The sequence below is a fragment of the Aulostomus chinensis genome, chromosome 10 (assembly GCF_037954235.1).
Source record: "Aulostomus chinensis isolate RoL2024-O1b breed Wild chromosome 10, RoL_Achi_v1.0, whole genome shotgun sequence".
NCBI lineage: Eukaryota > Metazoa > Chordata > Actinopteri > Syngnathiformes > Aulostomidae > Aulostomus > Aulostomus chinensis.
Genome location: NC_141329.1, coordinates 26,594,558 through 26,608,516, shown reverse-complemented (window position 1 = coordinate 26,608,516; position 13,959 = coordinate 26,594,558). Strand labels below are relative to the sequence as shown.

Below are 13,959 nucleotides of genomic sequence, written 5' to 3'. Positions count from 1 at the left end.
AAGATGAACCCAACCCAGATGTTTATTTGTCTTTTATCAACGTTCATTTCGATTTAGTCTTGTCTTTTTTGTTACTCGTCAAGTTGCCGGTGAACCTGCCTTGTTTTCCTTAAAAAAAAAAAAAAAAAAAAGTCTCATGCATTTCACTTCACTTGCCTTCATGCAACGTTACAATAACAAGGAAATAAGAGTTCTTAACACAGTATGTGGTTGAATCATTGGACTATAAGTTAAATATCTGCTCAGTGTTGTAAAATTATCATTTCCACAAGAAATCAAGTTGTTTGCTGCCATCAAAGCGCTCTCATCTCTTCCTGATATGGCGTTCCCTCCATTTCATAACATGTGGCAGTCTCAAATATGCTTGGCACAGATCGCATGACATAAGTGATTAAATGTAAAGCAAAGCAATCTGCTAATCGTAATTTAGAATATATGCGACAGCAGCGGCGCTGGCTAAAGAGACCATGTGTTACATCATATCCATGTCCAGCTGAGCTTTTTGCTCACGTGAGGTGAGAGGATTGAGCCTGGGATTGTTTAGGGATTAGTCAACGGGATTTACCAGATTCCGAAATTAAGGAACCGGAGCACCTCTGAGGCAGGGTCACATTGTCCCGAGACGGAAAAAAAGAAAACACTTAGCCATTGCAAGAAAACTACAAGTCAAAACAAGTCCTGTCATGCTCTCTGTGTGTGTGCGCACACACCTACACAGTTCCCTCCTCATCAGCCCCACCAGCATCACCGATCGCCTAATTCCCCTGGCGCTACATGCTCACAGTCTGCAAAAGAAAGAAGGCGTGCCTGGCTGAACAGATGTGGAGATCTCAGCTGCTTGTCTATGGATCATAACACTCCCTCTCTCTCGCTGTCCCTCCATACCTTCACTCTGCTGAAGCATCTGAGTCCATGAAGGACCCTCCTCGGTGTGTGCAGCAGTCAAAGGATATCAGTGGCGGCTCTAGTTTTTTCTTTGGGAGTATTTGAGCTGTGTTTCAAGCTGGAGACGCAAACAGAAACAGGCTGCTGGGATCAGTTGATCCAGCTTCAGCTGTCCGGGTCAGGCGACTGGGCACCCTGTGAGTTGGACATCTCTTCTTGTTCCGGTCTTGGTCATCAGCTCTCATGCCCATCCTTCATCTTCATGCATGTTGTCATCATCAACATCTTTCATTTTTTTCTTGACTTTTTTTTCTTGGCCTTCAAGTTTAAGGTTAGCTTATATTTTTTGTCTTCACAGAAAAGATGAATGCGGAAATGCCTGTTGATCCTTGGTGCTGTGGTTTGTGTGTGTGTGTGTGTGTGTGTGTGTGTGTGTAAATTTCACGCTTGAAAATTATTCACGCTTGTACGCAAAATGCCGTTTGTTATGTATTCATCTATTTATTGCTTTATTTGACAGAGATGATGCAAGAAGTATTGTCTCGGGTTGAAATGAGTTCCAGATGTGCTGCATATTTCTTGCTAAGGCTAATTTGTAACGACTGCCACTGCTTTGGCTTCTCTAATTAAAAAAGAAAATATAATAGATTGAGTCAGTAAAATGCATGGTAGAGAAAAAAAACAATCCACAGACACAAACCAGCGTTCACAGGTTTGGTTTAGTCGTGCTTTCCCTCTGCAGACCAGCTGGAATAGAAAAAATGTTTGAGAAAAAAGAAGGGAAAAAAGAAAAAAAACAACATTCTCTTATATATCAGTTATTATATTCCTGCAGATAAGATTTTATCTGCATTTTGTAATTTCTGTATATTTTTATTCTACAATTTCTTTCATGGGCGTCACGGTGGTGCAGTGGTCAGCACTGTGGCCTCCCAGCAAGAAGGTTCTGGGTTTGAGTCCTGGCTCCAGCACAGGATCTTTCTGTGTGAGTCTGCATGTTTTCCCTGTGCCTGCGTGGGTTCTCTCTGGTACTCCAGCTTCCTCCACAGTCCAAAGACATCAAGAGGGGACCAGGTTAATCCAGACTCTAAATTGACCGTAGGCGTGGCTGCAAGAGCCAATGGTTGTCTGTCTCTATGTGTTGGCCCTGCCATGGACTGCTGACCCGTCCAGGGTGAACCCCGCCTCTCACCTGAAGGCTGCTGGGATAGGCTCCACCCCCCCACCCCCCACAACTCTTAACAGGATAAGAGGCAGAAAATGGACGGATGGATTTTCTTTCATATGTTCATATTTGGATGATTCATGGGCAGGAGGGTGAAAAGCATCTCAGTGAGGTTCTGGAGAAGCAAGCACTCTCCCTCTCGAGATGCCGCCATCATTTAATGAGGATTCCGCCTCAGCTTGTTTCTGAGTCTGGTTGGAACTTGTCAGGACTTGTGACACATCAGCTGGTCATTACTAGAATTATGTTAGACTAAAGAATAAAAATGTGTACAATCAGACTAGACGACGTCCATGTGATTATTTTAATTTTGAGTGAGGGAAGGAGTTTGAGTCATCGCTCATGAGACCTCAACTTGCACACAAAAAAAAAAATTGGAAAAACAAACAATGATGACATGTAACAAAAAAATAGGTTTCCCATAAAGTTGTGGGAAAACAAAAGTGTCCATAGTGTCGCTAGCCTGCCCAGATTAGAAGAGACAGTCTGCCACGTTGCAGTTGTAATATCCCGGCGTTGTGTTGTTCCAGGTGACACCCAGAAGGTGGAGATTCCCAGGAGGGAGATGGAGGTGGTCAAAGGCCAGATGGTGGTGCTGCACGCCTGGTACAGCCCCCACTCAGATATATCCAAAAACTCCGTCATTTGGCACTTCACGGGGAACGAATCGAAGCAGGTGAGACGGTGAAAGCACATCTGTCACGGTGAGTGGCGTGGTTGACCTCGCTCTGCCCTCCGGTGGAACTCATGATGCAGAGAGTCTTTGCAGGGATTAAAGGGGTGCATGTTTGCGGGTCATCGTGCTACTGTACTAAACGTTCACACTACATAAAACAGAACGTGCAGAAACAGTGAGTAGATTCATCGATTTCACATCCGGTCCTCCATCACTTCAATCTGAAACATGTCTGGGGAACTGCTGGTCATTTAAAGGTGCCATGTTGTGCCTGTGATAGTGGGAATATTTATGAATAATCCTGCAAAAATATAAAGCACGTTTTGTCCATGCGTGTCATCTGATATCAGGAATTCTTATTTAGGAAACTACCAGGAATTCTTTATTTACATACTAGGTCGACCTCCCCCTGAATTTACGCAAGAGCTCTTTTTTGAATTGCATGACACAGTTGTGTCCCGAGAACCCATCTAGGGATCTGTTAGCTAAAAAGATGATCTGTTCAGATTAAGATTATTGCCAACAACATTTGTGATGTCTAATTCATAGCGGAAGGAAGGAAGGACGGGTGTTAGAGACGGTGCCACTAATGACATTTCATCTCTACTTTTTATTGCACCTATTTGGAGCACGAATCGCGAGTGAAACCTCCAATAACAGTACATACTGTAGTGTGTGTGTGTGTGTGTGTGTGTGTGAGAGAGTAGGGTCTTTGCATGATTAATATAATCTAAACAGTTTCAGTGTCTGATGCCTGCGAGCTTATCTCAAACAGAAAATCTGCCTGAAATTCAGCATCCACCATCTGTACACATCGGGATTACGTTGACGTCTGTTATATGGTTAATCTGTACATCTTAATATGCCCGCAAATTAAAATATTGCAGTTAAATGACTAGAGAGAGAGAGGGAGAGACCTCGCCATGGTGCACAGAGTACGTAATGAAAAGGACTCCCTGTGGGGAACTGTGTGTGTGTGTGGGAGGGGGGAAAAGAAACTGTGGTTTTTGTTAACTGGCTAGAAGACTGAAGTGTAAGATAAATCTCTGAAATCCTTTGCACTGCTTACAGAAGGGGCGAGATAGTTTGTTCTGATCAAGCAGTGTGATGGCTTTGTAAGAAATGATCAGGATGCCACAAACAAACAAACAAACAAACAAACAAAAGAAAGAAAAGCTAAAGAGAGCACAAGTAGGGAAAACTGACCTGAGTTTTGTCAACCGTTCCCAGACAGTCTGTTCAGGATGACATCGCTCTACACAGTTCTGGTTTCCCTGACCTCCCTCTAAAGACGGTTTAGCTTTGCAACGACTGAGCTCAACAGTGACCGCTCAGCTTTTGAACAGCTCCGCCTACCCAAGTGTGTTTTCCATTCTTTTTCTCCACTGATTTCTAAGAAAAACCCTCTCCCAGATGGTACATCGCATCTTTCTACCTTTGAGACACTCGGAACACTTCGTCTTGGGGCCCCCAGGGATTATCGGATTTATGTGACACACCCCTGCTACTTGTACAGAAACAGTGTTTTAAATGATGTGTGTGTGCGTGTGCGTGTGCGTGCGTGTGTGTGTGCGCAGGTGATAAACTTCAGCTCAGGTGAGGTCGGGCATGGCCAGAACGAGTTCACTCAAAGAGTGGGCTTCAGCGCGGCCATGCCCTCCGCTAACCTCTCCATCTTCATCAACAACACCCAGGAATCGGACTCGGGGCGCTACGTGTGCAATGTCATCATCCCTGGAGGTACTGGCATTTCTGGACAGATGCACCTTAATGTCAAAGGTAATGGACCACAGCATCAGAAGGATTTCAAAGGTTAGATTTAATCAGAACATTCTGGGCCGCGGCTCACACACTGGTTGGTAGATATTAGCAGAGTGAAGAAGCATTTTGGATCGGAGCCTGTGACAGACATTTATTTGTGCAAAAAACTGATCTTTTTTTTAGATATAAATGTTTTAATAGACTTTGTTTTTTCCCCATTAACTTCCTTGTCATGTGATCAGGGGACCCCCCCCCCCCCCCCCAATTAATACCAGATTTTAATCACTAGACAGAAGCCATACGATTTGTTACGGCATTTAACTTATTCCTTTTTTATTTAATATTGAGTAGTAGCTTCTTTGTCATGTGACCTGGGCCCCCAAAGCAATACCAGGCTTAACGCACGCTTCTTTTCATTGTACTGCTTCTCTGGTTGTTGAGGCGCTGAAGGCATGACTTCGCATCGCCACCATCTCTTAACTACATCGTTAGTTGAGGATGAAAACCAAACCTACAACTTCAACAGCAGGCCATTGCTCCTTGATCTGACCTGGGATCTGTCTCTCGCCAGTCCCTCCCTCTCCCCCCGTCTGCTCCATGACAGGGAACCCAGTGGTGAAGGGCAACGTGACTCTGACCTGTCAGTCCAGTCATGGGAAACCGGTCCCTCAGTATAAGTGGACCAAGGCTGCACCCATGCCTGAGGTCTTCTTCTCCCCGATGCAGAGTGAGTATTTCCTGTCCTCTAAACCTCTGCAATGCTTGTTTTTCCCCAAATGACTAAAACTATATTTCCTGACTCGGCTCTGAGGATTCCTACGCCTGTGGTTAACAAAGGTTTAGAGCGCTTGCCGTGTTAAAAAAGTCAATTCATCATTTTTATCCATAGATAGCATCTCCCTTACTGCTGTTGTCCAAAGATAAAGTGGCTATGAAAATGCTGACATGTTAAGAGGGAGATGGTTTCTGAACAAAGGATGTTGCTGAGTTCATTAAATGTAGCGAGCACCACAAATGAAATCCAGCTCACTGCGAATGAATTTAACTGAAGGAACGTCGGCGGCAGAAAGTGGGGGTGTGGGGGGGTGGGGGGTGGGGGCACAAATTGAATTAATTCTGTCCGGGTGCCAAATTGACACAAAAGTAGAGGAAATATGAGTGGAAGCTACTCTTGACCCATGATTCAATTCCCAGAACCATGAATTTCAAAATGAATCAATCAATCGTGTCAACTTAATTAAACAGGAGGGAGCCGCAGCCTGCATAGGTTGTTGCAATGCTAGCGTTCGCAAAGACATCACATTTTATGAGTTTTCTTGTCTCGTGTAATGAGCTCGTTCAATTTTTCCTTTTTGTCAAAAGATGTGAAGGTGATGCCGCTCTCATTTTCTGTCGTACTTTTCTATACACCAAACACGATGCAAGCCAATCGTGTTTAACCTTTTAACCCCCCCCCCCCAAAAAAAACCTCATGAACATCTGGCTCTTCTCCTTTTAATCAGGATTCACCCAGATTTTTAGACTTCAGCTACAATCAGCATCGATGGTAACACAAAACCTCAGTGAGCGCAGTCATTTGGGGCCCGTCGCCCGCCGGTAACCCCCATGACTCCTTCTGATCTCAGCCTCGCTTGTTTGTTGGTATGTGCAGTGGAAAAAATGGCTTAAGCTAATCAGCTAACCTGCTGACGACTTCACAAAATGTGAGAGTGGTATTTTTTATTTTTTTGGGGGGGGGGGGTAATAACAACAAATGCTCATTTTCTAAAGCGGTGAGTGACAAATCCTTGAAAGCAACGTTGCCTCGACTGTTGTTTTTACATTTTTGTCATCGCAGAGTCAAATGCACTGGTATGGAAATAATCTGTAATCTTATTTCCATACCGGTCCAAATGTCATGGCCCTCGCTGCTGACCTTAACACCGTACATGAAGCTGAGTCAGTGTCCTCAGATCAAACACACACACACGCACGCACGCACGCGCGCGCGCACACACACAATCATAAGTCCCGGACACAACCCTTTGCTTGAGCTTGACTTTGCAGCTAGTTGCTCTAAATGCACCCCAGAGAGAGAGATCCGCAACATGCTGTAACATGTAGCATGAAATCCTCTTTCCAGACAAATCCAACTGCACCCTGGACTCCTCACAGCTTCATAAAACAGAGATAAAAATGCATTTTCTATGCTTTGCCTATGATTCCATTGTTGCATTACTTTGTTGATGTTTGTTGCTGGCTCATTGTGCAGAGAAAACACCATCTGTTTCCGCAACGGCAGGATTTAGGATTGATTGAGTATTGACTTAACTGCTTTGCTCTGCAGCCCTCATCTCTTTATGACAGAAAAGTCCTGCGACTCATACAATGAAAGCTACTCCCTCAGATTGACCCGGGCTTTTGTTGCACAGTCGGCGTGCTCACATCTCATGTGTGTCGGCAAACTTTTACATGCCGTCTCTACTTGAGTTTAAACCCTGGGCTCATCGTGCTAGCCACGCTAATGTGTTTGCTCTCTCTCTGACACTTGAACCTCACTCTGACTGTTTCTCTCTCTCTCTCTCACTCTCTCTCTCTCTCCCTTTCCGATTTCTCTCCTGCTGATCCTCTCTCAGCACTCCTCATTTCCTGTTGACCTCGGTGCCCAATCTAACAAGTCCCATGTCATTACTTGATCAACCCCTCTAAGAGCCATAAGTTGGATTTGGGCCCGAGAGTGCAGCAGCACACGTCACTCTTTCACCCCCATCAGGCTGTACCATTCCTTCCCTACCTCAAACTCATGCTCACAGCCTCTCTCTGCCATTTTCTCTTTTGTGCATTGTAAAAAAACAGAATGGAGAGCCTGCCCGCAGCCCATTTTTGTCCTTGGGTTCATGGGTAAGGGTTTTCACTCATACATTTTCCACCTGTAACTCCGTCCCGTCTTGACTTCCACTGCAAACAGCCTCATGGGTCTCTGCAGTGGAGCCAGTCGACGGGAACCTTTTCCTCCCTTGAATCAAAAAGCTTTAAAGGAAAAAAAAGCAACAACCCAATGAGAAATCGATCATCTGTTTTATTTTGTAGAATAATCCTGAATATGTGGATGGGTTGAATTTGTCCTTTAAATCTTTGCTGTGTTTGTGTTGTCTAGGTCTAGCTGTCATCCCACTGCATTCATTCAACTTTTTACTGCGCTGTATATAGACTGACAGAATCCACTGCCCCGAGGCCCAAGTCGCCCAGCCTAGTCTTCCTGACCATCTGTCTGAACCAAATGATGTAAAAATAGAGCCTGGTGACAAATCCCTGTTTCCAGCTTGCTGAAATAACTGGTACTTAGTCGAGTAATTGGGTATTAATCACTCGCAGATTGATCTCTTATATCAGAACATCGATATTTTATCCTGGAAAATAATATGCTTTCTTGAGGAGAGTCAGATGAGATGAAAACCATCCAGTCCATCGAATTAAATACGAGGCTTTCTTTGATGAGCATCCTCCATCTTTGCCAGCATCCTCCAGTTTTGATTAAAAAAAGAAAGAAAGAAATCTAAACAAAGAATATGGGCGATAATACAGCACAGTTCATGTGAAGATGATGTCTGGAGACTTCAAGAGGACCCAAATCACCGCTTATTTCACGCTTTAAATCTTCACGTATGCTGATGATGGCTTATTCCAGCTGTTCTTTGCCCTCTCAGTCGCCATATCCTTGTTACTGATTCTTGTTTTTCAAGGTTCTGTGAAAGAAGTAATAGGCGCCCCTCCATCAGTGCCACATATCAACGCTGCTGTCACGTTTTGGCTGCTCCCCAGCTATCCGCCGGGATTAACCTGCAGCTCTGCTGTCAACAGAGGCTTCATCAGCCAGACTGAAATCAACCGATCCTTCCAAAAATTCTTCCCCCTGCACAAATGTCCTGCAGTTCCTGCCGCGCAGGCATGCAAGAGAATCCACAAAAGCATTCATCATCATTGAGCTGATTTTTTTTAAAAGAATGGATAAGCGGTACAGAAAATGGGTGGATGGGAAATCACCAGAAATTTGCCACAGCCTCCAAATCTTTGTGCATTGGACCACGGTGCCAGTGGTGAACATGCAGCGAATGAATGGATAAATCAGTGCTGTCGCGTTGTGGCTGCGTCCCCAGAAATCTATCAGAAACAGTGCTCAGAAATCCACGTCCACTAACCAAAGGAAAATGTGTCGGAAATGCCACCGATTCTCTTGTGTGCCCTCCGCGCGATGTAAATGTCAACTCTGCATTCGAATTTTTACGTTTATTTTAATCCACAGCAGCTTTTATTTAGTTGCGTCGATGTGCAGAAGCAAACTGTATGGTGAGCTTCATGCAGAAATGCAGCTGATTTATATTTATGTGCGGAGGCTTTGACAAATGCTGTCCGTCGACCTTCCGGCGTCGGCAGAGCGACGTGAGTAATGCTCCTGCGTGGATGGGAAGCAGCATCTACAGTAATGTCACATCCCCTGCGGCTCCGCTGCTTGAACTCCCTCCAAGTTCACAGTCAGCTGATGTTCTGCTAATCTGTCACAATTGGGTTTGGTTCTTCACAGCTGGTTTTCCAATCTGGGGATTAAATAATCAGAGGGGGAAAGGTACCCAGAAAGAAGCATGTCAGCGTACGGACGTGAAACTAGCAACTGAGAGCGCAGCCACGATATACAGTCAAGCGCTTGTCAGGCTTGGTGTTAATGACACTGAATCAACACCGATTATCTAAAAGTTCAACTGGGAGTGTGGTTTCATTCAGGCGCCTCCTGCCCTGAGAGGCCACGAGTTCAAGGTGAGCGATGGAGATGCTAACTGAACTGACCTCAACGTGAACCGTAAAAACGTCTAAAATAAAGACCACTAAAGTGTTGCCCGTAATAAAAAGCAGACAAGCAGAGAGTGCTGCTCTAGTTTTGTGACAGGCAGCATAATAATCCAGGCTACGGCGTATTTAGGAATCAACATGCAGAAATTTAAAAAAAAGAAACTTATTAAACAAACCCAAACATTAAATTCATATATTTAGATCCATATTATTAATCATGGTTTCAATTTTTCAAAAAAAAAATTCAAAAATTGCAAATAACATGTGGTCTGTTGTTATTGTGTCCTTAAAAGACCTCCTGGCCTCATTACACTCTTCATTTAAAATCCCGCACAAATACCTTTGAACCAACATCGGCGTTCCCTAATCCTTGTTGACGTGACGATGTTCAGGCAGGGAAAACTGCCTTTGCTCGGCGTTGCAGCAGCCGAGGTTCGACGAAGTGGGGTTTTACGACTCTGGTTGGAACATTGGTGAATGGCCTGCTGTCTCTGTCCCCTGGAGGAATGTCCAGTCCTTTCAATGTTCGAATCTTGTGCACGGCTGAAATATTTTGTCGTAAGAACCGATTGTGGTCTTCTTCTAAACGCGCCACCGTTGTCCAGGTTTGCGCGCGCGTGTGCGTGTGTGTGTGTGTGTGTGTGTGCGCGCGCGTCCACCTCCAGCAACATTCCTGGTGGTGTGGAGGCAGCAGATGGTCACTATAGGCTGCGACGGATTAGAACGTAAAGCTTCGCCCTGCCAAACTTGGGGATGACGGCAGCTGCTTGAACACGCCGACTGTCAAGGAGTTTTGTGTGCCGCAGTCCTGTGTGGCCTTCCGACACAACCTGGATCTTGATTCTTTCCGTTGTTGTTTTAATCTTTGCTTTGCATGATTCCTTGTGTTACTGTGCTTTATTGCGACACAGCAGGGCGGTGCTTCCGCCACCCAAACGGCCCGTGTCGTCTCCTTGCCTCCCCACGAAAATACAAAAACCCATCAGACGACATGTTACAATGTGACGTCTCCGATTGGATCCCGGAGGATTTGCTGTGATAAGTCCTTCATAATTACTTGTTTATTTTTCTGCCGCCTGTGTTTGTAACAACAACGCACTTCGAGCCAGATGAGGCGGCAGGAGCAGATTGTGTGGAATGATAACACCCACTTTTGACAGCGCCGCAACGGAGGCGCACTCTGACTGGTGTCGTGACCTTTGAGCGAGAAAATATTCAAATCGCAAATTAGGTTGCAAGACTGCAGAATTGGCCGCACGACGCTGTGCTGCGGGACTGCGCCGATGCCAAAGTAGGAACTGGAAACCGACCAGAAGTGGATTAAATTCTGGATTAATGATGGGAATCACTAATGATCCAACACCACCATCATATGTCTACAATCACGGTGCCGGAGCTCAGAGAACTCTTCCACCTGAGAGAGACGATGAAACCCAAGGCGCATGAGGAGGTCATTGAGAAGATTTTTAAAGTTCCCCTCGGGTCAAATGGGTTCTTCTTTCAGTTCCCACCGCTGAATGTTCCAGCTGCGCCGTGTGCGATGATGGCCGTGCAAAGTTTGACACTACGGGGTTGTTGTTTTTTCACAGGAATCCATTAAAAGTGTACATTTTCTCTGCGCTTATTTCAAGACGTCTTCCTGTGAGCAGGATTTGTGACGTCACAAATCCTCATCCAAATTTCAGCGTACGCAGGTGTAACGTGACAAACAAAAAAGAAAAAGAACTTTTGTGAGAGGAAGTCCTCTTTTGTCCAGCAGTTAAACGTGAAATTAAAAATGTGTGTATTCGTGTGATGGATTTTGAATCGGGGAGAAAAGCCAGTGTGGTTCAGGATTTTGGAAGTGGTGATTTTAACTTTTCTTTTTTTTTTTGTACAAGCAATGTCACACTTACAATAGTATTTTTCGATACAGCTTAAGGCATGTAGCGGAGGCCATCTTTAGAGAACCACATGATTTATGACGCTAAAAATAATGTCAAACTGTGACCCGGTGTCACATCATGTTGTTTGAGGTTGTTTGATTTTCACCATCGGCTCGTCGTGTGTTTTACTGAGACTTTGTTCTTCTTTGTCGTGTGTGTGTGTGTGTGTGTGTGTGTGTGTATTTAATCTAATCCTGAATAGCTGACCCGCATCTACGAATCCCATAAATATATGATTGTAACTGTGCTTGTTTTGCAGATGAGAGACAAGGCACCCTCAGGCTGAGCAACCTCACTAAAAGCATGTCGGGGAAGTACATCTGCCGAGCCAGCAACACCGCCGGCTCCGACAGCTGCTCCATTAACCTGGAGGTGATCACCTGTACGTACACGCCGCTATCATCGCCCCACCACTCTCCACCCCGGATACAAGAGGCTTTTTTTTTTTTTTTTAAATATGCACTTTTCTTCCAGCCTCCAATGCAGGTATGATTGCAGCGGCGACACTGGGATCACTGGTTGGACTGGTGGCCATGGTGCTCTTCCTCATATTCATCCTGCGACGGAGGCAGGACACCGAGGAGGAAATGGCCAATGAGATCAAGTGAGAGTTTCCTGTTGTCATATTTGTGGTGAAGAGCGAAGTCGCGCCTTGAAGTCATTTTCAATGATTCATTCAATCATTATTCTCTAGAATAAATATATTTATTACTTTTTCCCCATTAACTGTAGTACGTCACTGCATTTGCCTAAAACTGGTGCATTGTCAAGTATTCTTTTTTTTTTTAAATACATGGGTATTTGTGTAGAAGGTTTCAGGATCCAAACGAGTGAATGTGGGAAAAAGTACAAGCTTTTAAGTGTTCTAAGTATAGAAATTAAAAAAAAATAGCTCTTTGGAGAACATTTTGTAACATTTTTTCCTTCTTTTTAAACACAATTTTAAAAGGGTGGAATCCTGCGTTGATACATTTTTTTGATTTCTGTTACTTAAATGGGTGTCAAACTACAACTTTTTTCAGGTTTCATACAACTCTTACTTTGTATTTCTCACATTTTTGCCTTTTTTTGTAATCTAGTAGTCTATCACATGTATGAATGAGGGTGCGATCGTCCAGTCTCACTCTGCCCCCCCCCCCACCCCCCACAGGGAGGATGCTCAGGCACCGAAGCGGGTGTCATGGGCCAAGAGTAACACCGGCTCAGACATTGTGTCCAAGAACGGCACGTTGTCTTCCATCGCCACCAGTCCTCATCCAGGAAACCACCACCAGCCCAGCTTCCACTACCCCTACTCCCCCGCATCCACCACGGACACAGGCTCCGTCATCAACGCCTACCAGCTCCGACCTGGAGAAGCAAGCACCTTACAAGGACTTCCAGGATACAACGTAGGCGGCATCCCCTCAAGGAAACACAAGCGGCCCCCCAGCACAAACGGGGCCCCTCCGCAGGTTCTCCGGAGTCCAGTGGTCAGCATCCCCAACAGGACTGAAGGGGCTCAGCCTCAGGTGGCACCTCCCCTCACAGTGTCTCCACAGCTCAGCTCCTCCACTCTGACACGCATGGGAGCTGTGACTGTCATGGTGCCTGCTCAAAGCCAAGCCGGCTCCCTCGTGTAGCCGGCAGGAGCCTCTCTGGTGGGGGTGGAGGACGCAGGAAAGTCATGCCTTGGAACGGGAAGCACTTCTCCATGACGACTTGAACAGAGGCTTCTCACAGGTGGTGGTCCGTGCCGCGTTTGCACAAACTCCTCCCACTGACCTTTGGTCACGTGACTCAACGCCACAATCTTCATCTCAGTTTGTTTTTGATAACGTCGATGCATTAAGGCTCACTCGAGAACGTTCTATTTTTATGTACATGCTTACATGAATCAGTGTTACGATTATAAATCCGTGGGTTCGTCGGCCAAGAGTTTTGTTCCCTTTTTTGCGATCTGATCTGAGATCTGTGGTGGAGGGTTGGGGCCTGCCGCGGGTCTCGGAACACGTGTTCATAATTCCGTGTCTGTCTGACTGCAGCTGGCCGTTTGAGGAGCACCGTTGAGTTCACGTCCCTCGGGCTTAGAGGCTCTGCTTCCGAGCAACAAATCCCAGCAAAACCATGATTCAGGTATTTCAAGATGAAGTTATTTTTGAGAGCGCGCACTTGCTTCGACCCACGCTTGCTCGTGCTCACCGGATATTGCGTATTTCTCCAAACAAAGTCGGCGCGGATGTCGCGACGCTGACGGATGAGCTAAGTGTTTCTTGCCTGTGGAGATAGATGGAATGTAACCAAACTAGTGAACACTGTTGAAGTTGGTGGTATTTTGTTCCAAGCTGCGTTGGTATCTAATAACTGTAAACATGCGAGGAAACCTGGACTACTTCTCTGGTATCCAACCGGTCTTTCTGCTGACAGTCTTCTTTTCTTTTTTTGGAAAAAAAAATTGTTTAGTGGTAATTATACTAAACTCTTAAAATGTGTCAGTTACTTATTCATGTTAAAAGGCTACATGTAGCATTTTAAATAAAGTTTGGGTTGTTGACACTGTTTTTCCAGTTAATTGTTCCGGAGAGTTTCATTTCAGCATTGAGGACATTTCCAGGAGAAGTGCCACTGTAACTGCTAATAATCCTGCTCCCCTGTGACGTCAGTGTTTCCTGTCGTGATTATCC

At 45.3% G+C, this 13,959-nt stretch overlaps 1 protein-coding gene across 5 annotated transcripts in view; it reads left to right on the top strand.

Moving 5' to 3' along the window:
* esamb (endothelial cell adhesion molecule b) overlaps positions 1 to 13,816 on the top strand; it is a 51,670-nt gene extending 37,854 nt beyond the window's left edge. For 3 of the 5 annotated variants that reach the window (XM_086216695.1, XM_086216694.1, XM_086216697.1), the window contains 7 exons: positions 2,641 to 2,786; positions 4,364 to 4,565; positions 5,119 to 5,274; positions 7,383 to 7,427; positions 11,556 to 11,678; positions 11,771 to 11,900; positions 12,447 to 13,816. In XM_086216695.1, coding sequence (XP_086072821.1) covers positions 2,641 to 2,786; positions 4,364 to 4,565; positions 5,119 to 5,274; positions 7,383 to 7,427; positions 11,556 to 11,678; positions 11,771 to 11,900; positions 12,447 to 12,918 — 1,274 coding nt within the window. In that variant the 3' untranslated portion in view covers positions 12,919 to 13,816. Of the gene's footprint in view, positions 1 to 761; positions 1,083 to 2,640; positions 2,787 to 4,363; positions 4,566 to 5,118; positions 5,275 to 7,382; positions 7,428 to 11,555; positions 11,679 to 11,770; positions 11,901 to 12,446 lie in introns of those variants that run through there. The other 2 variants (XM_086216698.1, XM_086216696.1) reach the window with 2 other exon arrangements.
* Positions 13,817 to 13,959: the final 143 nt, after the last annotated feature.